Raw genomic sequence first — 27,453 nt, 5'->3', positions numbered from 1 at the left:
TTGTATTTGAAAGAGACCACATTTGCAAAGCAGTTATGATAGCTTCCCGAAAGGTAATGTGGGGCCAGATAATGTTAATTCAGCCATCAGAAGGAGCCAGAAGAAATAAGTGGGGATTCAGGAAGTCTCTTGGAATATCTTAGTAATTAAATAAAATCATAGACTATTGTTTTATTTGTTGAATTTTTCTGGAGTATTTTCCTGTATTATTGGCCCACCTGCAGACAGAGGTTCCCTTCAAAGGACCACCTTGAGATGTCAGTAGCCTAATGCAATATGTGTCTCTCTCACATCAATGTTTCTCTCTGTGTGTCTCTCCCTCTCCCTCCACTCTCTAAAAATCAATGGAATAATATCGTTGGGTGAGGATTAACAACAACAACAAAAAGGTCATAATTCCTTAATACCTTCTTTAATGGGACTTTGTGGGTATTTACAAATTTAATAGCAAGTGGCAGATTCCCTGAGGTCTATTTAACATGGCCAATTGTAAGGGCATTGGATTTGAGCTTTTGAACTGTTTACTCCCAACACTGCTGACACCAAATGGGTGTGTGTGGAGCGGGGAGGGGGTTCCCACACCACTTCGCCAGCTCTCCAACACCGCCAGGATGTCCAATGATTTGGTTCATTTTTGACACTAACTACCCAGAGTTAGCCTGAGACCCTACAGATTAAGGGCTCAGTCCCACAAGACTGCCTCCACTTTATTTTTTAAAAAATATATTTTATTGATTTTTTACAGAGAGAAAGGGAGAGGGATAGAGAGTTAGAAACATTGATGAGAGAGAAACATCAATTTAGCTGCCTCCTGCACACTCCCTACTGGGGATGTGCCCGCAACCAAGGTACATGCCCTTGACCAGAATCGAATCTGGGACCTTTCATTCTGCAGGCCGATGCTCTATTCACTAAGCCAAACTGGTTAGGGCAAGACTGCCTCCACTTTAGACTCCAATCACAAATCCTGGGCCTGCTGTAATTCTGACAGACCAGCTATAAATTAGAAGTTCCCACAACCCCTTTCTTGGGTTCAATAATTTGCCAGAACAACTCATGGAACTCAGGAAAACAGTTTACTTAATATTACAGGACGCTATACAAGATACAACTCAGGAACAGCCAAATGAGATGGATTCATAAAGCAGGGTATGAGTGTAGGGCTTGGTGCTTCCATGCCCGCTGAATGTGCCACCTTCCCAGCACTTAGATGTGTCCCCCAACTTGGAGGCTCTCAACCCCATCCTTTAGAGGTTTGTGGAAGTTTCATTAAGGAGGCATGCCGGATGAAGTCATTGACCATGAGTGACTGAACTCAAGCTGAAACCCCTCTCCCCTCCCTGGAAATCAGCAGGTGTGGGACTGAAAGTTCCAACTTTCTAATCGTGCCTTGGTCTTTCTGACAACCAGCCCCTGTCCTGAAGCTATCGAGGGGCCCATCAACCATTGCTTCACTGGGACAAAAGAGGCTCCTATCACACATGAAATTCCACGGGGTTTAGGAGTTCTGTGCCAGAAACTGGGGGTGAAGACCAAATATATACTGTATATGTTTCTTGTATAGATATCACAGGGCTTACACTAATATAAATGTTCATTAGATCAAGCATCCAACTTAAGATGGAGATGGGCAATTTCACTGGGGTCATGACAAGTGATAAAAGATGGGTGTTTGAATTCCAAGGACTTGGTGTCCAGTGATATTCCTAATAGTGAAGATTATTTTCTTTTTAAAGTTTGAAGAGTCACTAGGCACCAGTATGATCTGCTATCCAACATCAATAAAATCCTGTATAATAAAGAGGTAATATGCAAATTGACCGTCATGTCCTTGCACAAGATGGCTGCCCCCATGTGGTCAAAGATGGCCACTACAAGATGGCCGGCAGAGGAGGGCAGTTGTGGGCAACCCGGCTTGCAGGGGAGGGAGGCAGTTGGGGAGGACCAGGCCTGCAGGGATGGTAGTTAGGGGCAACCAGGCTGGCAGGGGAGGGAAGTTGGGGGGACCAGGCTGGCAGGTGAGGGCAGTTCGGGGCGACCAGGCCTTCAGAGAGGGCAGTTGGGGGGGACCAGGCTTGCAGGGAGGGCAGTTCGGTGTCGATCAGGCTGGCAGGGAGTGGTTAGTTGGTGATCAGACTGGCAGGCAGGAGCGGTTAGGGGCAATCAGGCAAGCAGGCAGACGAGCGGTTGGGAGCCAGCAGTACTGGATTGTGAGAGGAATGTCCGACTGCCGGTTTAGGCCCAAGAGATCAGGCCTAAACCGGCAGTTGGACATCCCCTAAGGGGTCCCAAATTGGAGAGGGTGCAGGCTGTACTGAGGGACACCTCCCCTAGTACACAAAATTTGTGCACTTTGCCTCTAGTACTCAATAAAATTAGCTGTTTTATGGAAACCAAAATAGCATCAATGAAGGATATCAGTGTGCATCTCCAGGAGGTGATCACAGCACAAAGGACTGCATTGGCAAGAGGTAGTGGCGGAGGTTGTTAAAGGAGTTTGTTATGGACATAGGTTCAGTGAAGCTGTGGAGGGAGGGTGTTGGGTATGCCAGTGGGTGGCATGGTATCTGGGAGAACCACAGGGTTATTAGGAGTGGTGTTAGGACTGGGTAGAAATTAAATGACCTCTTTGGAGTAAGGCTTGCATCTTTGAGGTGGACTTTTTTTTATAGTTCAAGTGACTGGGGAGTCTAAATCCATGAATCTTCACCAAGTATTTGAATGGGATTCTGATAGAGGAGCATTGTTTGGTGGATCATATTTTTATTTGTGTAATAACCACAATACTTTTAAGTTTTATCTGGGATTGAATTTGGTACATGGTATTATCCAAGACAGATTCACTTGTTGCTATTCTAACTAAGAGCCCCCTTAGTGATGGCCCGGCCGGGTAGTAACAGGAGGAGCTCCTTGTAGATTCCCTTGTCCTTTTAATGTCTGTGGAATCTGTAGTGATGTTTCTTCTTTCATTCCTGATATTGGTGAGTTTGTGTCTCTTCTCTTTTTTTCGTGGTTATTATGGCTCGAGGTTTATTAATTTTCTTGATCTTCTAAAAGAACTAGCCCTTGAGTTTCTCAACTTTTTCATTTCAATTTTATTAATTTTTTAATAAGTATTATGTCCTTCTGCTTGCCTTTTGGTCTACTTTGCTCATCTACTTTCCTAAGGTGGAAACTAAGATCATTGATTTGAGACGATGCAAGCACTGCTTTGGCTCTCTGTTACATTTATATTATGTTGTGCTTTCATTGCCACACAATTCAAAGTATCTTCTAATTTTCCTTGTGACTTCCTCTTTGGCCTATGGATTATTTAGTATTCTGTTTTAAAATGTCCATATATTGGGGGAATCGGACAGATTTCTGCTCCTAATTTATATTTTAATTTCATTGTGATCAGAGCACATCTTTTTTAAAATATATTTTTATTGATTTCAGAGAGGAAGGGAAAGGGAGAGAGAAACATCAATGAGGAGAGAGAATCATTGATCGGCTGCCTCCTGCATGCCCCACACTGGGGATTGAGCCTGAAACCCGGGCATGTGCCCTGACCAGGAATCAAACCATGACCTTCCTATTCATAGGTCAACACTCAACCACTGAACCACACTGGCTGGGCTTATCTCTCCCCAGAATATGGTCTCTTTTGGTGAATATTTTATGTGTACTTAGAAGGAATATATATCCTGCTGTTGTTGGGTAGTCTATAAATATCAGATCAATTAGGTCAAGTTTATTTTTTTTTAATATATTTTATTGATTTTTTACAGAGAGGAAGGGAGAGAGATAGAGAGCTAGAAACATCGATGAGAGAGAAACATTGATCAGCTGCCTCCAGCACATCTCCCACTGGAGATATGTCCGCAACCCAGGTACATGCCCTTGACCGGAATCGAACCTGGGACCTTTCAGTCCGCAGGCCAACGCTCTATCCACTGAGCCAAACCGGTTTTGGCAAGGTCAAGTTTATTGATAATGTGAAGATATTCTATAGCCTTATTAATTTTTGGTCTACTTGTTCTATCAATTGCTGAGAGAGGAGTGCTTAAGTTACCAGATGTAATTGCCGATTTGTCTCTTTTTTGAATTCTACCAGTTTTTGCTTCAAGTACTTTGGAAATCAGTTGTTAAATCTATAAATATTAAAGAGCAAATGACCTTTTAATATTTTTAGATAAGTTTTTATTGGTTTTAGAGAGAGAGGAGGGGAGAGGAAAAGAGAAACATTGATTGGTTGCCTCCCATGTGCCACCCTAACTCAGGATTGAACCCATAACCTGGGCATGTGCTCTGACCAGGAATCAAACCTGGGATCTATTGGTGCCTGGGACAATGCTCAATCAACTGAGCCACATGGGCCAGGGCTGACCTTTTAATCTTTATCATTACATAATGTTCCTAGTAATATTTCTCTTTTTAAAGTCTACATTACCTGATACTGATAATAATATTTATATGGTCATTCCTATTTCTTTATGATTAGTGTTTACATGGCATATAATTTTTCATCTTTACAATTTTTAACTTACCTTGATCTTAATATTTAGTGGCTTTCTTGTGGACAACCAATAGTTAGGATTTTTTTCCCCCATCTACTCTACACATCTTTATTTGGTATATTTTAACCATTTACATTTAATGTAATTATTGATACGACTAGATTTAGTTCTTTCATTTTAGTATTTTTTTCTATTCATCTCCTCTAATTTTTGTTCCTCTGTCTTCTTTTCCTGTTTTCTTTTTTTATTTTATTGATTTTTTTATAGAGAGGAAGGGAGAGGGATAGAGAGTTAGAAACCTCAATGAGAGAGAAACATTGATCAGCTGCCTTCTGTACATCCCCTACTGGGGATGTGCCCGCAACCAAGGTACATGCCCTTGACCAATATCGAACCTGGGACCTTTCAGTTCATAGGCTGAGGCTCTATCCACTGAGCCAAACCGGTTAGGGCTCCTTTTTTCTTTTAAAACTTTTATATTGTTTTAATTTTGCTTGAGTAAATAATTTTGAATGACTCAAAAGTTTATTACATTATTACTTTGTATTTATATAAATTGCTTTTATATGTAATTTTTATCAGAAGTGATATGGAGTTCTGTTTTTTAAAAATATATATATTTTATTTCAGAGAGGAAGGGAGAGGGAAAAATAAAAAAATCAATGATGAGAGAGAATCATTGATTGGCTGCTTCCTGCATGCCCCCTCCTGGGGACCAAGCCCAAAACACAGGCATGTGCCCTTGACAGAATCGAACCTGGGACCCTTCATTCCACAGGCCTGAGTTAAACCAGCTAGGGCTATGTAATTTCATACATTCTAATTTATATATGTATATAAATTACATTAAATTACTCAGCAAATATAATTATAAAGTTAAATGTTACTACTTTAACAGTTTATTTTATGTTATTACTAGAGGCCTGGTGCATGAAATTCATGCACAAGTAGGGTCCCTAGGCCTGGCCGGCAATCAGGGCTGATCAGGTTGCCTGCCTCCCTGCCTCTTCCTTCCCTTGCTCCCTCAGCACCCCGCCACTGCCACTGGTCTCCCGCCATGTTCTGCACCACCCCCTGGTGGTCAGCGCACATCATAGCAAGCGATCCAACTCCCGGTTGAACTCCCGAGGGGACACTTTACATATTAGCCTTTTATATATATAGATTATTATAACATTTAACATGAGATCTACCCTCTTAACTATATGTACAATGTTGCACAGATTTCTGGAACTTACCCATCTTGTTTAACTTAAACTTTATGCCCATATTAATAACTTTCCATTTCTCCCTCTCCCCAGCCCCTAGTAACCACCATTTTACTTTGTATTTTTATGATTTTGTATTTTTATGATTTTTATGAATCCACCTCATATAAGTAGACTCATATTGTATTTACTTTTTGTGACTTGCTTATTTCACTGAGCATAATGTCCTCAAGGCTCATTCATGTTATAGCATATTACAGGATTTTCTTCTTTTTAACGGCTGAATAATATTCCATTTTATGTATATGTCACATTTTGTTTACCAACTGATCTATCAGTGGACATTAGGGTTGTGAAAATAGTGCTGCTAGGAACATGGTGTTTAAATACCTCCTTGAGACCCAACTTTGAATTATTTTGGATATATACCCAGCAGTGGGATTGCTAGATCATATAATAGTTCTCTTTTCAATTTTTTTGAGAAATCTCCATATTGTTTTCCATAGTAGTTGCACCAATTTGAATCCCACCAGCAGTGTGCAAGGGTTCCAGTTTCTCCGTGTCCTCACCAACGCTTGTCTTTATTTTTATAACAGCCACCCTGACAAGTGTGAGGTGATACTTTATTGTGGCTTTGATTTGCATTTCCCTGATGATTAGTGACATTGGGCATTTTTCATATACCTTTTAGCCACTCATGTATCTTTGGAGAAATGTCTATTCAATCCTTTAGCTCATTTTTAAAAATTGGGTTATTTGATTTTTTATTATTGAGTTGAAGGGGTTTCTTCTATGTTTTGGAGGTGAAACCTTTGTCAAATATGATTTGAAAATGTTTTCTCCAATTCTGTGTGTTGCCTATTTATTCACTGTTGATTGCTTCCTTTGCTGTGCAGAAGCTTTTTAGTTTTATATAGTCCCACTTGTTTATTTTTGTTTTTGATTACTGAAGATCTAATGTCACTTCCATATTACTCCTGCCAGAAATATACAACCTGAATGCAATCACGCAAAAACATTAGGTAAACTCAAATTGAGGGACAGCCTTCTGCTTTACACAAATCCAGGGACAGACAACACAAGTTAACAAAAGTCCCTGATGTTTGCTTAAAACATTGCTCAGAGGCCACTTTCCCATTGGATGCTCCCAGCTAATTCAATAGGAATTCTAAGCAGGCCCATTTCTGGAGACTAGAATTTCTCTTCTCAATGGCTTTTTCTCCAAAAACCCTCTGATGGTTTTGCTTAATATTTCATAACTTAAAAGGCTAAATAATCATTCCCCCCAAATTTCTCACTGTCCTTTAGTCTGGGTCACATTTGCATCATGTTAAGATGGTTCTTATAGCTCCCCCCCCCCCCCCGACTTTTGCATTTCCCTTAATATTCCTGTTCATTAAATTCTTAGTGTTCATTTCCTGGAGGACCAGGAAAAATCCAACATTCCAGGAGCACCCCTGATGCCTCATTCTAGTCACAACCCTTTTACTAACTTATAACATGATAGATTTGCTGAGTTTGTTTTTGTATTTTCCAGAAATGAAATCATACAGTACTTCATATTTTATGTCAAACTTTATTTTCTCAACATTATGTTTATGAAATTCAAATTTGGGGACTAGATGAATTTTATTCACTCTCATTGGTGGATATTTCTACAATGTGTAAATTTACCAATAATCCATTTTATTATAGATGATCATTGGGTAGTTCCACGGTTGGTTCTTAAAAGCAGTTCTGGCCTGAGCATACTGGGAAGCATCTTTGGCTGAATGTAAGGATATATTAATTTCAGAAACATGCGTATAGTTCAGCCGTGGGCAAACTACGGCCCGTGGGCCGGATCCAGCCCGTTTGAAATGAATAAAACTATTGAAAAAAAAGACCGTACCCTTTTATGTAATGATGTTTACTTTGAATTTATATTATTTCACACAAACACTCCATCCATGCTTTTGTTCCGGCCCTCCGGTCCAGTTTAAGAACCCATTGTGGCCCTCGAGTCAAAAAGTTTGCCCACCCCTGGTATAGTTTGAACCAAGGGGTTATGGCATATGAATGAATATCTTTAGCTTTAGTAGCTTTCCCTTCAAAAATGTTCCAAAGTGGCTCAGCCAACATGGCTCAGTGGTTGAGCTTTGACCTATGAACCAGGAGGTCACAGTTTGGTTCCTGGTCAGGGCACATGCCTGGGTTGCAGGATTGATCCCCAGTGTGGGGTATGCAGGAGGCAGCCAGTCAATGATTCTCTCTCATCACTGATGTTTCTCTCTCTCTCTCTCTCTCTCTCTCTCTCTCTCTCTCTCTCTCCCTCTTTTCCTCTCTGAAATCAGTAATTTTAAAAAAATATTCCAAAGCAGTTGTACCAACTTACACTACAAAGAAGTATTGTCAATATAAGAAACATTCAAACCTGTGAAAAATTTTTGTGAATTTATTTGAGCCAAAATGTCAACAAATGCCAGGAAGCAAAATCTCAACAGATTGAGATAAGGCTGCAGAGAATGGCAGTTTTGCACTTTATTTTATGCATTACAATCAAAAGATGAGACCTACATCAGTTACATGAAATCCATTGGTGATAGATTGGGGAGGCAGGAGAAAGCAAGGTGGAAAACTTCTGGGATTGGATAAAAGTAAAATGATAGACACATACTTCTTTAACAATCAACAATGAACTCAATAACAATGAGGGAATTTGTGGTCTCACAGGAGTGGTGCCTGTGCTTTGAGGGGTCCGGAAAAAGGAAAATTACTTTGACATTCAAAGATATGTTATTGTCGATGCAAAAAGACAGTAGACAGGCTCAGTTAGGGTAAAGATTGACCTTTGTCAGGGAAGATGCCGGCCCAGGACATGACTACCAAAAGTGTCCATTTCAGACCATCCTTAGTGGTTACTTTTGGTCTCTGAGTTTGCAAGACCCCCAGGCAGGCTTCTCTGAGCTTGTCAGATTAGCACGTGGTCCCTTTTCATCCACAGTATGTCTTTTTATTTTTTTTAAATATATTTTATTGATTTTTTACAGAGAGGAAGGGAGAGAGATAGAGAGTTAGAAACATCGATGAGAGAGAAACATCAATCAGCTGCCTCCTGCACATCTTCCACAGGGGATGTGCCTGCAACCCAGGTACATGCCCTTGACCGGAATCGAATCTGGGACCTTAAAGTCCGCAAGCCGATGCTCTATCCACTGAGCCAAACCGGTTTTGGCTCACAGTATGACAGTCTTGGCATTTTGCTAAGTTGTTTTTTTGTTTTTTTGTCTTTTAGCTTTTCTTGTGAGAATGTAGTGCTATCTCAAGTTAATTTAATCAATTTAATTATGACCAATAATATTTAATAACTTTACATGTGATTCCTGATTGTAGCATTATAACCTACCAAACCACTGGTACCACTATGTCAAGGATAGAGTTTAGCCCTGGCCGGTTTGGCTCAGTGGATAGAGTATCAGGCTGCAGAATGAAGGGTCCTGGGTTCGATTCTGACCAAGGGCACATGCAGGGGTTGTGGGCTCCATCCCCAGTAGAGGGTGTGCAGGAGGCAGCCAGTCAATGATTCTCTCTCATCGTTGATGTTTCTATCTCTCTCTCCCTTTCCTTTCCTCTCTGAAATCAATATATATTTATATTTTTAAAATAATGGAGTTTAATACCTTTGTTAACATAAAAAAATCATTGAAACCTGTAAAGAATTTTTGTGAGTTTATTTGAGCCAAACTGTCATATGCCGGGAAGCAGAACCTCAATGAATTGAGATAATGTTCCGGAGAAGGATCAATTAACATGATAATGAAGGAATTCATGGTATCTGTCCCGGCGCCCAGCACAGATTTGGTTGTGCCCCAGGGCTCCAGAAAAAGGGAAGTCACAAGTTACCCAGACATTTCGAGGGTGTGTTATCATAGATGCAAAAAGACAGATAGGCTCAGTTAAGGTAAAGGTTGACCTGGTCAGGGAAGATACCGGCCTAGGACGTAACTGCCCACCATAACTGCTTTGGTTAACGTTTAATTTCAGACCATCCTTGTGGTTCCTTTAGGTCTCTGAGTTTGCAAGACCACCATGCAGGCCTCCCCTGAGCTTGTCAGGTCAGCATGTGGCCGCTTTCGTCCACACCTTCTTCGCACATCATTGCCTCTCCCAAACCATTCTCCCTCGCCCATTCTTCAAACACCCCGCTTTAATTCTCGTACAGTTAAGATTACACACAAGGTTACCCTCCTCCTTCCTTCTCCCTACTGCCCTAAATTGAACATTTCCTAGTTTGAGATTAATTTTTACTTTTGTGACTCATTGTTCACTTTCCCAAAAATACTGTAATCATTGAAGACATTTAGTCATGCCTATCGAAAATTTCTGCTCGTGGATTCAGGAGAGGGAAACACCAGCCCTCAGTGTCGTTTGCCACGTTACCGCCGTGAGGGCGACGGGGCGAACTTCGTTCCCACGACTTCCGTGGTCCTGGTGGTCCCTCTCCGTAGGGTACCGAGCACTTCCGCTTGAGGCGGGTGCGACTGCGGACCGAGTCCCCTGGCATTCTGGGAAGTGTAGTCCACAGGTCCCGCAGAGTCGCGGGCACTTCCGCCTGGGCGCCGCCGGGGCAGGGGAATTCTGGGAGGTGTATTTCCAGCGTTGCGCTTCCTCCCTGGGCGCCCAGGTGACCGTCTGCGCTCCCTGCTCTGCGGTAAGTGGGCTCCGTGTTTGCCCAGCCTCCCGAACTTCTCTGGGTCCCGGTAAAACCCGGCCGACCACCGGTTTGGGAGGAAGAGGTTGTATCCGAAAGCGGGGGTGTCAGGGCTTGGGCGGCAGGTATTCCCCTCGGCGGGGCGCGTCCGCGTCTGGGGCGGTCGGGTCCGGAGTCTCCAGCGCTTTCCGCCTCCCGGGGCCGCGCACCGTCCACCCGCTCTGCGGCTTCCCGAGGCGGAACATCGAACGAATTACCTACACCTCTGTCTCCGACGTCTTTCTGTGAAGTTGGGATGACATGACTATCTTAATGCAGCGGTTTGAGTATTAAACGAGAGTATACGTAAAAGTCGCCAGGCAGTTCTCGGCAGGTGGCGAATGGTGGCTTCTTGTGGTCCGTACTTCTTAGTTTGGGGAAGTGCTCGTTTCCCCGGAAACCCGGGAGTGCGATGGGTGTGGAGCTGGAGCTGCGGTGCCCAGGCATTTATTTCCCTGTGACCTCGGCAGGAAGCTGGACTTCCAGCCACTCCTGGCTGGGAAGGAGGCGGCAGTGGGGACGGCTGCACAGCTCTGATTTCTCGGACAGGGATGTTAGAAACAGGGCAGGGCCCCAGAAGGAGTCAGGTAGGCTCAGCCTCCTGTCTCCGCGCTGAGCCTTCATGACAATTCGTCTCTCCCGGGAGTGGAGTCTTAAACTGGTCCATCAGGAATCTCCAGATGAGCACCAGATGGACCTTTGCCTCCCCTGGAGGAACGTGGCCGTGCAACGCCCAGGCGTCTGCTTTGTTCTGCTGTAACTTCCTTATTCTTGCTCTAGTCTGCATGTTTATTTTTTTAACCTTTATTTTATTTTATTTTAATTTATTTTATTGATTTTTTACAGAGAGGAAGGGAGAGAGATAGAGAGTTAGAAACATCGATGAGAGAGAAACATCGATCAGCCGCCTCCTGCACATCTCCCACTGGGGATGTGCCCGCAACCCAGGTACATGCCCTTGACCGGAATCGAACCTGGGACCCTTCAGTCCGCAGGCCGACGCTCTATCCACTGAGCCAAACCGGTTTCGGCTTAATCTTTATTTTAAAGATTTGTTGAGAGGATTGCAGATGTTCCTCTTCCGCCCCCCATTGCCCCTCCTTCTACCCAGTTCCCGCCCCAGCCCAGGCCTTCACCACCCTGTTGTCTGTGTCCATAGGGGATGCATATTTGCATATAAGATTTTAGGTTCATCTCTCCCCGTCCCTTCTCCCCCTTCCCTCTGAGATTCGTCAGTCTGTTCCATGTTTCCATTTTATTCATCAGTTTATTTTGTTCATTAGATTTCTTGTTCGTTTCTTTTGATTTTTTGATACAATTGTTGATAGGTCTGTATTTATTGCCATTTTATTGTTCATCTTTTTTCTCCTTCTCCTCTTCCCCCTCCCCCTCCCCCTCTACTCCCTCCTCCTTCTCCACCTCCTCTTAAAGAATACCCTTCAACATTTCATGTTATTCTGGTTTGGTGGTGGTGAACTCCTTTTGCTTCTCCTTATCTGTGAAGCTCTTTATCTGACCTTCAGTTCTGAATGATAGCTTTACTGGATAAAGTAATCTTGGTTGTAGGTTCTTGGCATTCATCACTTTGAATATTTCTTGCCACTCCCTTCTGGCCTGCAAAGTTTCTGTTGAGAAATCAGCTGACAGTTGTATGGGCGCTCCCTTATAGGTAACTGCTTTTCTCTTGCTGCTTTTAAGATTCTCTCTTTATCTTTTGCTCTTGGCATTTTAATGATGATGTTTCTTGGTGTGGTCCTCTTTGGATTCCTTTTGTTTGGGGTTCTCTGAGCTTCCTGGACTTGTAAGTTTATTTCTTTCACCAGGTAGGGGAAGTTTTCTGTCATTATTTCTTCAAATAGGTTTTCAATATCTTGCTCTCTCTTCTTTGGCACCCCCATAATGTGAATATTGGTACACTTGAAGTTGTCCCAGAGGCTCCTTACACTATTTTCATATTTTTGGATTCTTTTTTCTTTTTGCTCTTCTGACGGGGTGTTTTTTGCTTTCTCATATTCCAAATCATTAATTTGATTCTGGAGTCCTCTATGCTACTATTGAGTCCCTGTAAATTCTTTATTTCAGTTAGTGTATGTTTAATTTCTGACTGGTCCTTTTTCTTTTTAATTTTGTTTTATTGCTTAAAGTATTACAAAGAGTAGTACATATGTCTCCTTTTTTTCCCCCCTTGACCTTCCTGCGGCCTCCCCTGTGCCCCAGTGCCTTGTTTCCATTGGTTATGCTTATATGCATGCATACAAGTCCTTCGGTTGATCTCTTATCCCCTGCTCCCCCAACCCTCCCCAGCCTTCCCGCTGCAGTTTGACAGTCTGTTCCATGCTGCTCTGCATCTATTTTTTTTAATATTTTATCATTTTTTTATTAGGAATAATTCCAAATGGGTTATGAAGAAAACTTATTCATTTGAGTTTGATGAGTTTTCCAAAAACTCTTAATGAAAATATGTTCACCAATAAACAATAAAACATCAGCAGAACTGTCATATACTGGGCAAAGAGTCAGGCTGATACCAAAAGCAACATGCAACATAAAAAAGAAACAATATAAAGAAAGACAATCTGCTGGGTATTAAAAATCATCTCCATATGAACTCTTTGCTACCAGCATAGAACTAATAAGCTATTGAATCCAAACCACACCAAGGTAAGCTTGGCTGATGGAAGCCAGGAGTCATAATCGGGGGGAGAGAAGGGAGGAGTAATAAATTCCTCAGTGCAAGAGATCTCAGTAGTGTTTTGGAGCATGTCTCTGGCTGGTACAAGCAGTATTAGAAAATCTTTTTGGCAAGGGAGGAAAATAAATACAAATGGAATGTTACATTTTATTTTTAAATCAGCAGACTGTCCCAGGATTGATAAAGGTATCAGTAAAGTAGCAAGGGGTTAACTTTAAAACATTATTTTTTTGTGGGCTCAAAAAACATTCAAAACGGATTTATTTAAAGGTGTCACAATAGCTACATTCAGACATTTAGGCTTAAGGGAAGTAAAATTAAAAGAGAACCCCCCCCCCCAAGTTAAAGATAATTTCTTTAAAACCAAGCATATTGCTAAAGTGCAACATTTATACTTGGTAAACAATAATTGGCAACAAAATAAGTTTAAACGCTGTAATATTCTGCCCAAACCAGTCCCAGATACCGTTTAATAACCAAGATGCAAACTAATTTTGTTGTAACAAGCCTAGACAAATTCTATCCAACATGTCCTTGATTAGATACCCAGTTTCATTTAACGTTTTAAAAGCTCATTTGACAGCCAGTCAAGTCCCTCATACAGGCCAGTTCCTTGTGTAGCACAAGTGGCTTGACCATACCATGTTCTGTTACGAAGAGTCTGAAGACCTAATTTATCTGTCATTTCACTGATGGCCATAGCATTTGGCAAATCCTGTTTATTTGCAAAAAGCAGCAACACTGCATCTTGCAACTCATCTTCCCGAAGCATTTTTTGCAGTTCTTCAGCTCCTTCCTGAATTCTTTCACAATCATTGTTATCTACCACAAAAATAAGACCCTGGGTGTTCTGGAAGTAATGCCCCCAGCGAGGCCTTATTTTATCTTGACCACCAACATCCCATACTGTGAAACAAATGTTCTTATATTCTACTGTTTCCACATTAAAACCAGTGGTAGGAATTGTGGTGACTGTCTCCCCTAACTTCAGTTTATACAGAATGGTCGTCTTGCCAGCAGCATCCAATCCAACCATCAAAATGTGCATCTGCTCCTTGCCGAAGAGGCGGGAGAAGAGGGCGGAGATGGTGAGGCCCATGGCGGTAGTTGCACTCGCGATGGGCAGGAGCAGAAGGGGTTCGGAGCTTCCCCCGGCCTTCTCTTTTCACGCTCCCGGCAAGCTGAGCGAGAAGGAGAGGAGCTAACGAAGAAAGAGGGCGGCAGGGGCGGCTCACTAGCCAGCGTGCTGGGTGACGCTCCGGACCAGAATCAGCGGGGCGCGGACCTCTATTTTTGTTCATCAGTTTATAATGGTCTTTATTACCCATAAATGAGATCATGTGGTATTTATCTTTCGCTGACTGGCTTATTTCACTTAGCATAATTCTCTCCAGTTCCATCCATGCTGTTGCAAATAGTAAGAATTCCTTCTTTTTTATAGCAGCATAGTATTTCATCGTGTGGATGTACCACAGTTTTCTAATCCATTCATCTGCTGATGGGCACTTAGGCTGTTTCCAGATCTTCACTATGGTGAATTGTGCTGCTATGAACATAGGGGTGCATATATCCTTTCTGATTGGTGTTTCTGGTTTCCTGGGATATATTCCTAGAAGTGGGATTATTGGGTCAAATGGGAGTTCCATTTTTAGTTTTTTGAGGAAACTCCATACTGTCTTCCATAGTGGCTGCACCTGACTGGTCCTTTTTCATGTCTTTAAAATTCTCACTAAGATCCTTGAAATTCTCATTAAGTTCCGTGAAAGTCTAAGTCCCTTGAACCTCTCATTAAGATCCTTGAGCAAACTTATAACTGTTGTTTTGAACTCTTTACCTAGTAGTGTGCTTGTTTCCATTTCATTTCATTCTTTTTCTGGAGATTTCTTCTGTTCTTTCATCTGTCACATGTTTCTGTGTCCCACATTTTGGCAGCTTCCATGTGTTTGTTTCTATGTATTAGGTTGAGTTGCTGTGTCTCCTGGAATTGGTAGAGTGGCCATGTGTAGTAGGTGTCCTATAGGGTCCAGTGGCCCAGCCTCCCCAGACACCTGAGCTGGGCCCTCTAGGTGTGCCCCTGTGTGGGCCGTGTGCACAGTCTTATTGTAGTTGAGCCTTGATTGCGAGGAGTTGACCTCCAGGCCAATTGACTGTGAGGACCAGCTGCAACTACAGTGTAAGAGCCACTGTGCAAGAGACACCCTTATGGATCAGAACATGCTTCAGTGGGGCTTTGGTGCTCACAGAGTCTATTCCTTGAGTGTGTGGCTTGTGATGTGTAGAGTTGTAATCTGGTCTAGTCTGAAGCTGTCCACCAGGTACACTGGCCTGGGGCCTTCTGGGACTGCAAAGTCTGCCACTGCTTGGGGCCACCCGTCAGGAGCTACAGAAGGATCTGCAGATGGCTGCTGTTTGCTATTTGTATTGGGCTTGGAGGTGCCCAGGCTAGGCCAAGCTGTGAAGCAAGGCAGGCTAGTGCGAGTGCCGAGTCTTGGATATCTTATTGATAGACTAGAGGCCCGATGCACAAAGTTTGTGCAAGGGGCTCAGCCCCTGATGCCGCAGCAGCTGACTCTGCCTCGGCCCCCGCCCGCTGCCATGGCCGCCTCTGCCTTAGCACTCCCCCCGCCCTCCACCACCACCACGTCTGGAAGGACGTCCAGAAGGACATCTGGTCTAATTAGCATATTATGCTTTTATTATTAAGGATATGGGGCATGTTGACACCAGCTGCTCCTTGTTAGAGATTTTAGGAAAGTCTAAAGCCTGAACCAGGACAGGACATTCAGACGGAAAAGCCACTGCAAACAACTTGGGTGGGGCTGCAAGTTGGATGGGGCAGGTTTCTCAGGGAATCACCAGGGTGGAGTGAACAGTGTGAGCCTCACTGATGGAAACTCATGTGGCTGCCAGTCAGCTCTGGAATGGGGGAGGTCCCAGCACAGGAACGATGACCCCTGCAAGCGCCCTTGTCTGGGAAAAAGCCGCCCCTGTGTTCCTGCCCCAATGCCAGACAATCCAGTTCCTCCCGTATGTCCCTGATTCCCCCAATGCTGCTGTCCAGCGCTGGAGCTCAGAGGGAGCGGGACTGTGTCACTCCTGTGCTGGCCCTTTAAGAGGAAGTGCCTGGTTCTCCAGCAGCCTCCATATCACTCAGTCCCAATCCCTGGTGGTTTTTACACCCCAAAGATACAGAGACTTCTCTTTCTAGCCCTGGAACCCTGGGTGGGGGTCTGGTGTGGGCCTGGGACCCCTTGCTCCTTGTGGGAGACCTCCACAGCCAATATATCTATCCCTCCCGAGTTAAAAAAAAACAAACCACACGTGTGTCGGACCAGCCTGTTTTGTGCCTCCACCCCTCTGACCAGTCTCGATGCACTTTCTTCTTTACTTTTCTAGTCATAGGACTTCCAGGCAGCCAGATTTCAGGGGGTACTGAATGATGGTTATTCTGTATTTTAGTTGTAACTTTGAAGTGGTTGTGGGAGGATGTGAGTACCAGCATTTACCTACACCACCATCTTCGTTCTTTCTGCTATGCTATCTAATAAAGAGGGAATATGGAAATTGACCATTACCCCATCACAAAGATGGCGGTGCCCATAGCCACAAGATGGTGATGCCCAGTCCCTCAGCCCCACCAGAGCCCCCCAGTCATTAGGGCCGGCCCAAGGTGCAGGCAAGCCTTGGGTGGCGGCTGCCAAGCCGCCCAAGGCCACCGGAGGCTCAGGTAACCAGGGCCGGCCAAGTCTTGCGCAGCAGCAGAGGTGTGATGGGGGCGTCGCCTTCCCCTGATAGCCGGGTCGCCTCCCGCCCCTCAGGGCGCCCAGACTGTGAGAGGGGGCAGGCCGGGCTGAGTTTTCATGCACCGGCCCTCTAGTTCCCATATATAGTTAATCCTCATTCTCATATCTCAGATCAACCACCAGCTTACTTCCTGTCTCTGTATTTTTCAACCTTTTATTTAAATGGGATAATACAATATGTGGTCTTTTGAGACTGGCTGTTTAACTTATAATGTTTCAAGATCATGTTGTAGTATATATCATAATTCCATTCCTTTTTATTGCCCATGAATATTTTACTGTGGATATACCACCCTTTCCCTATCCATTCACCCACATAGGTGTACATTTTAGTTGTTTCCTGTTTGGGGTTCTTATGAATAACAGTTTTAGAAACACTTAGGTGTAAGTTTTTGTGTGGAGATATGTTTTCATTTCTCTTTGATAGGTACCTAGAAGTGGAATTGCTTGGTGATTGGTAACTTTAGGAATAACTTTTTAAGAAACTGCCAAAACTGTTTTCCACAAATCTTGTCCAGAATCTTGTGTTTCTTATCAGATACTAGAAACCAATTTGTTGTTGTTGTTATTTTTTTAGAAAACAGTTGTCTGTGGTCATTTAAAAATTATTGCTAAAGTTTCACATTGTTAGGGAAGACAATGAGGCAGAGTCAACAGATTTTTCAGAAGTTATGAGTGACCTTCACAGAACAGAACAATCACTTCAGAGGTACAGGTACCATACAATGTCTTTTGGTAGTGATCACATTATAGACCAATTTCATACTATAAAATACCATCTTTTTTAATATAGCTATAAAAATAAGAAATCCTTTTAGTATTTAAAGTGCTTTCCAGCTCTGAAGAGTTCAATTAATTTGGAGCTAATATTCTCTCAGTTGTACAGATGACACAATTGAGGAAAAGAGATGTTATTAATTTGCCCAAGACAACCCATCTCCGTGAGGTGCTGAATTAGGATTTGAGCCCATATATTGCTGCTCCAGAGATGATCCTTGCTCTGGACATTCTATTGTCTCAATTTGTATCATACCAGAATCTGATTTGTGACCTTGGGTACCACAGGCAGTGTTGGAGATGGTGCCAGTGTGTGTGTGGTGCAGGAATGGAGGCCCTGCTGAGATCTCGCCAAGCTGTGTACAGCAGCAGCCACCTCAAGAAAGGGGCTCCTTGGCTAGTTCACAGGAAGTGTTCAGGGAGGTGAGCAACATCCTGGTCACCCTTTCATGCCCTTTTTCTGTCTTTTCAGACACTCCCAGGCACAGTTCTGCCCGCCAGGACTCTCCATATCTCAGCCAGGACCTACATTTGCAGAAGTAAGAAGACAAGAATGACCACACTTAAGGTGCGTATGGTTCACTTTTTTACTGTTAAAAATTCCAGCTCACTACTCAGAAGATCACGTGCTTTTCCCTTTCCTGGAGGACTCAAGGAGAACACCAGGCATTTAAAGACCTGTTTACTTTGTACTTGCTTTTAGTGTTGGTTTTATTTTGTCATTTCATTTTACTTCAAAAATATGTGGACAAATTAATAGAAATGACCACAAGTTCTCCAACTTTATTACTTCACTGCTGGCACATTAACTGTTATTTTCTTATATTCTCTTCCTCATGTATTCATAGCTTAATTAATATTCACAATTACATCTAATATTAAATAGGGCTTTTTCATTTAATGTCACATTTACTTTTTATGATTATGTAGTATTTCTATATTGACACACTTTTTAATTTTTAACTTCTTACCACTCATAGACATTAAGGGGATTTAGGAGTTTTGTTTTAAGTAACATTTGCAGTGACAATTTTCCTACCTGCAACTTTTTTCTCCAAAAAAAATCAGTTCTCCAAATAACATGTCTATGTTTTGTCCTCAACATACTAGGAGCTTAATGTTGAAAAAATGCATTGATACAGGCCCCATTGGAATTTTATAGGTAGGATATGCAAATCCGGCATAGCACCATAGGCACAAATATTGTTGGAGATTTTCACACAGGAGGAGCTAGATTCTGTCTTTCCTATGTCTGCGTCAGACCCTACATGTCTTTTACTTACTCATCTACTCTTTTTAAAATATATTTTTATTGATTTCAGAGAGGAAGGGAGAGGGAGAGAGAGAGAGAGAGAAATCAATGATGAGTGAAAATCAATCATTGGTTATCTGCCTCTTGCATGCCCCCTACGGGGGATCAAGCCTGCATCTTGGGCATATGCCCAGGGAATGGAACAGTGACCTTCTGGTTCATAGGTCGCTGCTCAACTGTTGGGGTCTAGCTCTAGCAGGTCCAGGGGTTCCCAAAGGTGTGGACGGAGTCAGCAAAGAATGATTGACACAGAGACAGCGTTCAGTTGATCAGCATAGTGGGTTCTCTCTTTTTTCTCCTGTTACATCTGTATTTATACCATTTGATCCTATAAGCATGCCTCTATAGTCACATGATATGTTTTGGGTCCTCCCTTGACCTTCTATAGTTCCTTGTTTCATGTCCATAGTTTCTTATCTGACCTTTGCCAAAAATCCTGTCTCTATCTAGTTCTGTTGATTTTAATCGTGTCTAGGTTAATCTTTGTGTTCCACTATAAGGGCTATTCCAAGGTCACTATTCTATTGCTCTACTGATAAGCTACAAGGAAGTGACTGAAGGAGATTATCCTACCCAGTAAAGGTTATGTCCTCCCAGCCCCGCTGCTTGCCTTCCCTGGGACTGCCCTGTGTTGGTGGGTCTCCAGGGGTATAGGCTTTGGTACTTTCCCTGGTGGGAAGACCCTTGGGGATATGGGCCCCACAAGTCCCAAATTTATTGCCAACAGTCTTTGTCCAAGTTCTTCATAAGTAGTACATGGTATTTCTGTAACACTAGGGGGTTTTACTGATTCATTCCCCTCCACAGTCCCGTCAATCCCCAACATCCCTACCTGGGGAAACAACCTTTCTCAGGGAGGTGGTCCTGGTTAAAACACATAGCACTAAGAGGGGGAGAGCAAACATATGCCATATACGCCAGGTCCCTTGAAACATATGCTGTTCAGATGTTTCTTCCCTGCAGCGACTGTGTCAAGCAGCGAGGGTGGACTGGCTCCTGGCACTCAGCCACTGAGCCACACCAGCTGGGCTACTAATCTACATTTATTCCTGCATGTAATAATTCTTTTTTCAAAGTAATATATAACCTTATATTTGTGTGTATGTTTTTAAATAATAGACTTTATTTTTTAGGGCAGTTTTGCATTCACATTAAAATCCAGCAGAAGATACACAGATTTCCCTGTACCTCCTGCCTTTACACATGCACAGCCGCATCTATTTTTTTTTTTCTGTTAATCCTCATCTGAGGATATTTTTCCATTGATTATTTTATAAAGAGAGTGGGAGGAGGGAAGAGGGGAGGGAGGGAGGGAGGGAGGAAGAGAGAGAGAGAAAGAGAGAGAGAGAGAGAGAGAGAGAGAGAGAGAGAGAGAAGCATCGATGTGAGAGAGACATCAATTGGTTGCCTCCCACAAGCATCGAGATAGGAGCCAGGGAAGGAACCTGCAACCCAGGTACATGCTCTCGACTGGGAATCAAGATCTCAACCCTTCAGTCTGCAAACTGACATCCTAATCACTGAGCCACACTAGCCAGGGCCTCTCCCTTTATAACACCCCCCATCAGATTGGTACATTTGTTAGAATTGATGAACCTGCATTGACACATCATTATCACCAGAATCCAGACTTTACATTAGGGTTCCCTCTTTCTTTTTAAATAATATATTTTTTATTGATTTCAGAGAGGGAGAGAGTGATAGAAACATCAATGATGAGAGAGAATTATTGATTAGCTGTCTCCTGCAAGGCCCCTACTGGGTGTGCCATGACCAGGAACAGAACCGTGACCTCCTGGTTCATAGGTCAATGCTGAGCCACACCAGTCAGGCTTAGGGTTCACTCTTTGTGTACATTCTATTCTGTAGGTTTGGACAAATATATTATGGCAGTGGTTCTCAGCCTTCTGGCCCTTTAAATACAGTTCCTCATGTTGTGACCCAACCATAAAATTATTTTTGTTGCTACTTCATGACTGTAATGTTGCTACTGTTATGAATCGTAATGTAAATATCTGATATGCAGGATGGTCTTAGGTGACCCCTGTGAAAGGGTCGTTCGACCGCCAAAGGGGTCGCGACCCACAGATTGAGAACCGCTATATTATGGCATGTCGCCGCCATTATACTCTCACACACAGTAGTTTCATGTTCTGAAATCCCCTTGTACTCTACCCCTTTATCCTTCTCTTCCTCCAGCCCCTGGCAACCCCTGATCTTTTTACAGTCTGCATAATTTTACCTCTTCCAGAATGTCGTGTAATTGGAATATCCATAAATAACCTTTAAACAGGCTTCTTTTACATAGTAATATGCGTTAAAATTACCTCCATGTCTTTTTGTGGTTTAATAGCTCATTTCTTTTTAGCACTAAGTTATACTGTGGTCTGGATGTACCACAGTTTATCCATTCACCACCTGAAGGATATCTTAGTTGCCTCCAGTTATAACCTAAGGTATAACCGTGGTTAAAGATATCCTCTCTTGCCCTGGATGGTGTGGCTCAGTTGATTGAGCATGGTCCTGGGCACCAAAAGGTTACTGGTTCGATTCCTGGTCAGGCCACATGCCCAGGTTGCTGGCTCCATACCAGTAGGGGGCATGCAGGAGGTAGCTGATCGATGTTTCGCTCTCACATGGATGTTTCTCTTTCTCCCTGTCCCCTCCTCTCTCTTTAAAAATGAATAAAAAATATATTTATTTTTAGAAGACGTTTATTAAAGCTAGGGACAATGAAACAAAGGAAGGGCTGGGGAAATGAGTGTAGGCTGGTCTGCTTTGGCTCACTAAGAAGTCAGAGAAAGGGGCCAGGGGCCAGGCTCAGGGGGTTTGCCTGGGAGGAACTGCCACTGCCCATTGCTGCCCTGGCTGCAAGCCTCATGTGGTCCCTTAGAGTTTAGGAGATACACACCTTTCTCCAGACTCCAGCAGCCAAGGCCTGTGGAGAGGGGCTGCCTCCTGGGCCAGAGATGAGAGGCCAAGCCTGGACTCCATCGTGAGCCTCATGGCAGCCTGGTGCACGTGGGCCTGCAGCCCCCTCACTTTCCCCATGTCTCGGATTGACACCCACAATGGTGGGAGCTGTGGGACGCATGAGATGGGCCTGCAGGAAGATGCCAGGGCGGAAACTGGACCCCAGGCAGCTGGGTTCCGAGAACTTCCCTGCTGCAGCTGTGCCTGAATAAAAATATTATTTAAAAATATCTAGCCAAACCGGTTTGGCTCAGTGGATAGAGCGTCGGCCTGCGAACTGAAGGGTCCCAGGTTCGATTCCGGTCAAGGGCATGTATCTGGGTTGCGGGCACATCCCCAGTGGGAGATGTGCAGGAGGCAGCTGATCGATGTTTCTCTCTCATCGATGTTTCTAACTCTCTATCTCTCTCCCTTTCTCTCTGTAAAAAATCAATAAAAATATAAAAAAAAAAAATAAAAAATAAAAATATCTAGTCTTGCCGAAACCGGTTTGGCTCAGTGGATAGAGCGTCGGCCTGCGGACTGAAAGGTCCCAGGTTCGATTCCGGTCAAGGGCATGTACATGGGTTGCGGGCACATCCCCAGTGGGAGGTGTGCAGGAGGCAGCTGGTCGGTGTTTCTCTCTCATCGATGTTTCTGACTCTCTATCCCTCTCCCTTCCTCTCTGTAAAAAACCAATAAAATATATTAAAAAAAAATATATCTAGTCTTGCCCTGGCCAGATAGCTCAGTTGGTTAGAGTGTTGTGCCAATAAACCAAGGTTGCGAGTTCGGTCTCTGGCCAGGGCACATACAAGAAGCAACCAGTGAATGCGTAAATAAGTGGAACAACAAATTGATGTTTCTCTCTCAAATCAATAAAAAAGAAAAAGCCCACTCTTGCTGGATATGCCATGCACTTACTCCTTTGAGCTACTGGATAAGGAGGTTCTTAATTTCATGTTTCACTTAAATAGGAAGAAACTGAGAAACCTGCTTAAGTTCACACAGGAAACCAAGCCAGGGTCAAGGAATACTAGCCATTCTGTTGAAAGAACACATAAGCAGATGGCATCTGCTCGGTGCTGGTTGAGATTACATGTGTTCGGTGTTGTAGGAGGAAGTGACGTTCCAGGACGTGGCTGTGGTCTTCACGGAGGAGGAGCTGGGGCTGCTGGACCCGTCCCAGAGGAAGCTGTACCGAGACGTGATGCTGGAGAACTTCCGGAACCTGGTCTCAGTGGGTGAGGACAGGCGCTCTGTGACTGCATGTCAGCTCTCGGGAGTAGCTTTGTATCCTTGGGTGTTCAAGGATTTGGAGCCCTTGTAATGGTTCCCTGAGTTTGGGGGTCTGACTTTCCTAATATATAGTGGACACAGAGAGCGAATTGTTTTATCAGTGGGCAAGTTTGTGTTTTGTTAAGGAATTGTAAATGCACAGTATAACACTCTGCCTTATCAATTTTTGACTCTATCATGAGTTATAAAACCAACTGAGACCTACTCTCAATTTTTTCTTAATCCTCACCCAAGGATATGTTTTTATTGATTTTTAGAGAGAAAGAGAAACATGGATCAGTTGCTTCCCACACGCACCCCAACCTGGGATTGAACCCAAAACCTAGGTATGTGCCCTGACCGGGACTCGAGGCTGCAACCTTTTGGTGTACAGGACGATGCTCCAACCAACTGAGCCATCCAGCCAGGGCCCTACTCTCAGTTTTGTTTTTTTTTTAATATATTTTATTGGTATTTTACAGAGAGGAAGGGAGAGAGATAGAGAGTTAGAAACATCGATGAGAGAGAAACATCGATCAGCCGCCTCCTGCACATCCCCCACCGGGGATGTGCCCGCAACCCAGGTACATGCCCTTGACCGGAATCAAACCTGGGACCCTTCAGTCTGCAGGCCGACACTCTATCCACTGAGCCAAACCGGTTTCAGCTACTCTCAGTTTTTAAGGAAATAAAATTAATTAGATTAATGATCCTCTCACACTCTTCCAATATATTCAAGGAGGAAGTATTGCCTAACTCATTCTGCATATGTGTATGGATCTTTTTAAAATTTTATTCTGTCAGTATGTTTATTAAAGCTGGGGACTGAAACAAAAGAACGGCTTAGGGTAGAAGAAGCAACAGGAGAGCCTAGGCCAGTGATGGTGAACCTTTTGAGCTTGGCGTGTCAGCATTTTAAAAAACCCTAACTTAACTCTGGTGCCGTGTCACATAGAGAATTTTTTTGATATTTGCAACCAAAGTAAAACAAAGATTTATATTTTTAATATTTATTTTATATATTTAAATGCCATTTAACAAAAAATATCAACCAAAAAAATGAGTGTCATAGGTTCGCCATCACTAGCCTAGGCAGTGCTCTGCTTTGGCTCTGGAACTGAACCCTGGTGGGGCTGCTGTTAGCTCACTGAAAAGTCAGAGGAGAGGGGGCCTTGGAGACAAGGTCAGGGGGTGAGCCCTGGATGAGCTGCTGTTGTCTGTTGTGCCCCTGGTTGCAAGTCTTTTTTTTTCCTTTTTAATTAAATCTTTATTGTTCAGATTATTACAGTTGTTCCTCTTTTTTCTCCCTTGTAAGTAACTGACTTTCTTTCTCTTGCTGCTTTTAAGATTCTCTCTTTGTCTTTTGCTCTTGGCATTTTAATGATGATGTGTCTTGGTGTGGTCCTCTTTGGATTCCTTTTGTTTGGGGTTCTCTGTGCTTCCTGGACTTGTAAGTCTATTTCTTTCACCAGGTAGGGGAAGTTTTCTGTCATTATTTCTTCAAATAGGTTTTCAATATCTTGCTCTCTCTCATCTTCTGGCACCCCTATAATTCTGATGTTGTTACGCTTGAAGCTGTCACAGAGGCGCCTTACACTATCTTCGTATTTTTGGATTCTTTTTTCATTTTGCTTTTCCGGTTGGGTGTTTTTTGCTTCTTCGTATTTCAAATCTTTGACTTGATTCTTGCGCTCCTCTAGTCTACAGTTGGAACTCTGCATAATATCCTTTATTTCAGTGTATGCTTAATTTCTAGTTGGTCCTTTTTCATAACCTTGAGGGTCTCACTAGATTTCTTGAGGGTCTCACTACATTTATCGGCAGTATCACCAGACTTTTTGAGGGTCTTACTAAATTTATCGGCGGTTTCTAGAAAGTTCTTGAAAAACCTTACAAGTTTTGTTTTGAACTCTATATTCAGTAGTTTGCTTTCCTCCATTTCTGTCATTTGTGTCCTGTTTCTTTGTCTCTGCATTTTTTATGCTTCCCTGTGTTGATAGAGTGGCTTTCTGTGCTAGGTGTCCTATAGGGCCCAGTGGCTCAGCCTCCCCAATTACCTGAGGTGGACACTCTTGGTGCACCCCCTTGTGGGCTTTGTGCACAGTCTTGTTGTAGTTAAGCCTTGCTTGTTGTAGGTATCACTGGGAGGAATTGACCTCCAGGCCAATTGGCTGTGAGAATCAGTTGTGTCTGCAGTGGGAGAACTTCTGTGCTGGAAACACCCCTCCGGGACAAGACTTGCTTCAGTAGGGCTTTGGTGCTCACTGAGTCTGCCCCCTGAGTGTGTCCTTTATGGATCCGAGGAGCTGCAATCTCGATGGTCCCACTCTGACCACTAGGTGCACTGGCTCCTGGATCTCTAAGGAGGTGCTAATTTAGTCTCTACCTGAGGCTACCCAGCAGGAGCTCAGCTGTGAAGCAATGCAAGTTGCCCTGGGCCTTTTAGGTAATTTTCAGATTGCAAAGGGCCAGGCCTTTCATATGCAAAAGCCGGCACACAGCTTGGGCGGGGTGGGGGTCCCAGGGGATCAACAGGGCGGAGCAAGCAGCAATGGCTGCCCTCAGAGGCCCCACTGCTCAGTGTCCCGGCAATCGCTGCAAGCATCTCCGAGAGAACGCTGCCTTCGAGTTCCGACCAATGCCAGACAGTCCAGTTCCTCCAGTATGAGTCTGGGTCCCCAGAGACTTGCCCGGAACTGGAGCTCAGAGCTTGAGACTCCCTGCTGATTGAAAAAGACAACCGTGTCCTCAGCCACCAGCCCTCTCCGCGTGTGCCTCTGTACCTCTGTACTTTACTTCCACACCGCAGCCCCTCTGAGTCTCAGCATGCTTTTCTCTTTCCTTCTAGTTGTAGAATTTCCACTCAGCCAGCCTTCCTGTGGTTCTGGATGATGTCCGTTCTGTCTTTTAGTTGTATTCTTGAAGTGGTTGTGCGAGGCAGCAATCTCCGGTGTTTACCTATGCCGCCATCTTGGTTTTCCCTGGTTGCAAGTCTTATGGGGACCCTTCGGGTTTAGGAGAGAAAAGTGAGGATGCACACCTGGGAGGGAAGAAAGGCATGGGCGTGCTTCTGAGAGAGCCCACTTGTATGGGTCTTGACAAATGGCATTACTTCAAATTGGTCATTTTTTAGAAAATGTTTGAAAAACACTGCTTCTGATTCTGGGAGAGTATGCAGTGGGAACCTAACTTTCCAGGACAGTTTACCTAGAATGTTTTGGTATTAAGCATGTGACTTTGCATGTTCACTGGGCATCAAACAGTCAAACAAGACATGGTCCACTTAGTAAGGGGAGAAAAATTTTGGATGGTGAATATGGCAATCCAAAGAAAAGGGAATTCAGCCCTGGCTGGTGTGGCTCCATTGGTAGGAGCATTGTCCCATATACTGAAAGGTCACAGGTCCCGTTTTTGGTCAGGGCACATACCTGTGTTTTGGGTTCGATTTCTGGCCCCAGATGGGGCATGTATGGGAGGCAACCAATTGATGTTTCGCTCGCTCTCCCTCTCTCTTTTTTACTCTCTCTCTCCCTCCCTCCCTCGCTTTCAATGAAATCAATGGAAATGTCATCAGGTGAGGATTAGAATTTTTTTTTTTATTCTTTTATGGGTTTTTTTCTTCCAACCACTTAAAGTGGCTCTTGGAGTCTGGAGTCCCCTGTGGTCTGCTCTGGATCCCCACTCCCTCTCTAAATACATCTCCAGTCCTTTTCCTCTTATTCCATTTTCCCCACACACATTGTCCCCCTTACTGTTCCTCAGACCTGCCAAGGATTCTATATATTGCCTGTTGCTGCTGTAACAAATTACTATAAACATAGCAGAGCTAACAAAAAAATTTTATTATATTTTAGATCTTTAGGTGTGAAGTGTGACATGTCTCACTGAGCTAAGTCAAGGTGCCTGCACGGCGGTGTGTCTTTCTGGATGTTCTAGGAGGGACCCCTCCCCTTGGGTTGCTAGTATCTAGGACAGTGATGGCGAACCTATGACACGCGTGTCAGAGGTGACACACAAACTCATTTTTTTGGTTGATTTTTCTTTGTTAAATGGCATTTAAATATATAAAATAAATATCAAAAATATAAGTCTTTGTTTTACTATGGTTGCAAATATCAAAAAATTTCTATATGTGACACTACACCAGAGCTAAGTTAGGGTTTTTCAAAATGCTGACACGCCGAGCTCAAAAGGTTCACCATC

General features: G+C 43.6%; 2 protein-coding genes across 4 annotated transcripts in view; one reads left to right on the top strand and one right to left on the bottom strand.

Moving 5' to 3' along the window:
• Positions 1-10,310: 10,310 nt before the first annotated feature.
• LOC132216768 (zinc finger protein 227-like) overlaps positions 10,311-27,453 on the top strand; it is a 123,424-nt gene continuing 106,281 nt past the window's right edge. The window contains exons 1-3 of one of the 3 annotated variants that reach the window (XM_059666272.1): positions 10,311-10,397; positions 18,181-18,276; positions 23,090-23,216. In XM_059666272.1, coding sequence (XP_059522255.1) covers positions 18,262-18,276; positions 23,090-23,216 — 142 coding nt within the window. In that variant the 5' untranslated portion in view covers positions 10,311-10,397; positions 18,181-18,261. Of the gene's footprint in view, positions 10,398-16,879; positions 17,647-18,180; positions 18,277-23,089; positions 23,217-27,453 lie in introns of those variants that run through there. The other 2 variants (XM_059666265.1, XM_059666266.1) reach the window with 2 other exon arrangements.
• LOC132216772 (ADP-ribosylation factor 4-like) lies at positions 13,463-14,411 on the bottom strand. Its single transcript, XM_059666277.1, has one exon. The coding sequence runs from the start codon at positions 14,225-14,227 to the stop codon at positions 13,685-13,687; it is 543 nt and encodes a 180-aa protein (XP_059522260.1). The 5' UTR covers positions 14,228-14,411; the 3' UTR covers positions 13,463-13,684.

This window comes from Myotis daubentonii, chromosome 15, assembly GCF_963259705.1.
Source record: "Myotis daubentonii chromosome 15, mMyoDau2.1, whole genome shotgun sequence".
NCBI lineage: Eukaryota > Metazoa > Chordata > Mammalia > Chiroptera > Vespertilionidae > Myotis > Myotis daubentonii.
The sequence above is the reverse complement of the archived record's forward strand: the minus strand, read 5'-3'. Positions and strand labels throughout refer to the sequence as shown.

Coding starts and splice junctions, on each gene's coding strand:
- LOC132216772 (XM_059666277.1), bottom strand. CDS start 14,227: ATGGGCCTCACCATCTCCGCCCTCTTCTCCCGCCTCTTCGGCAAGGAG.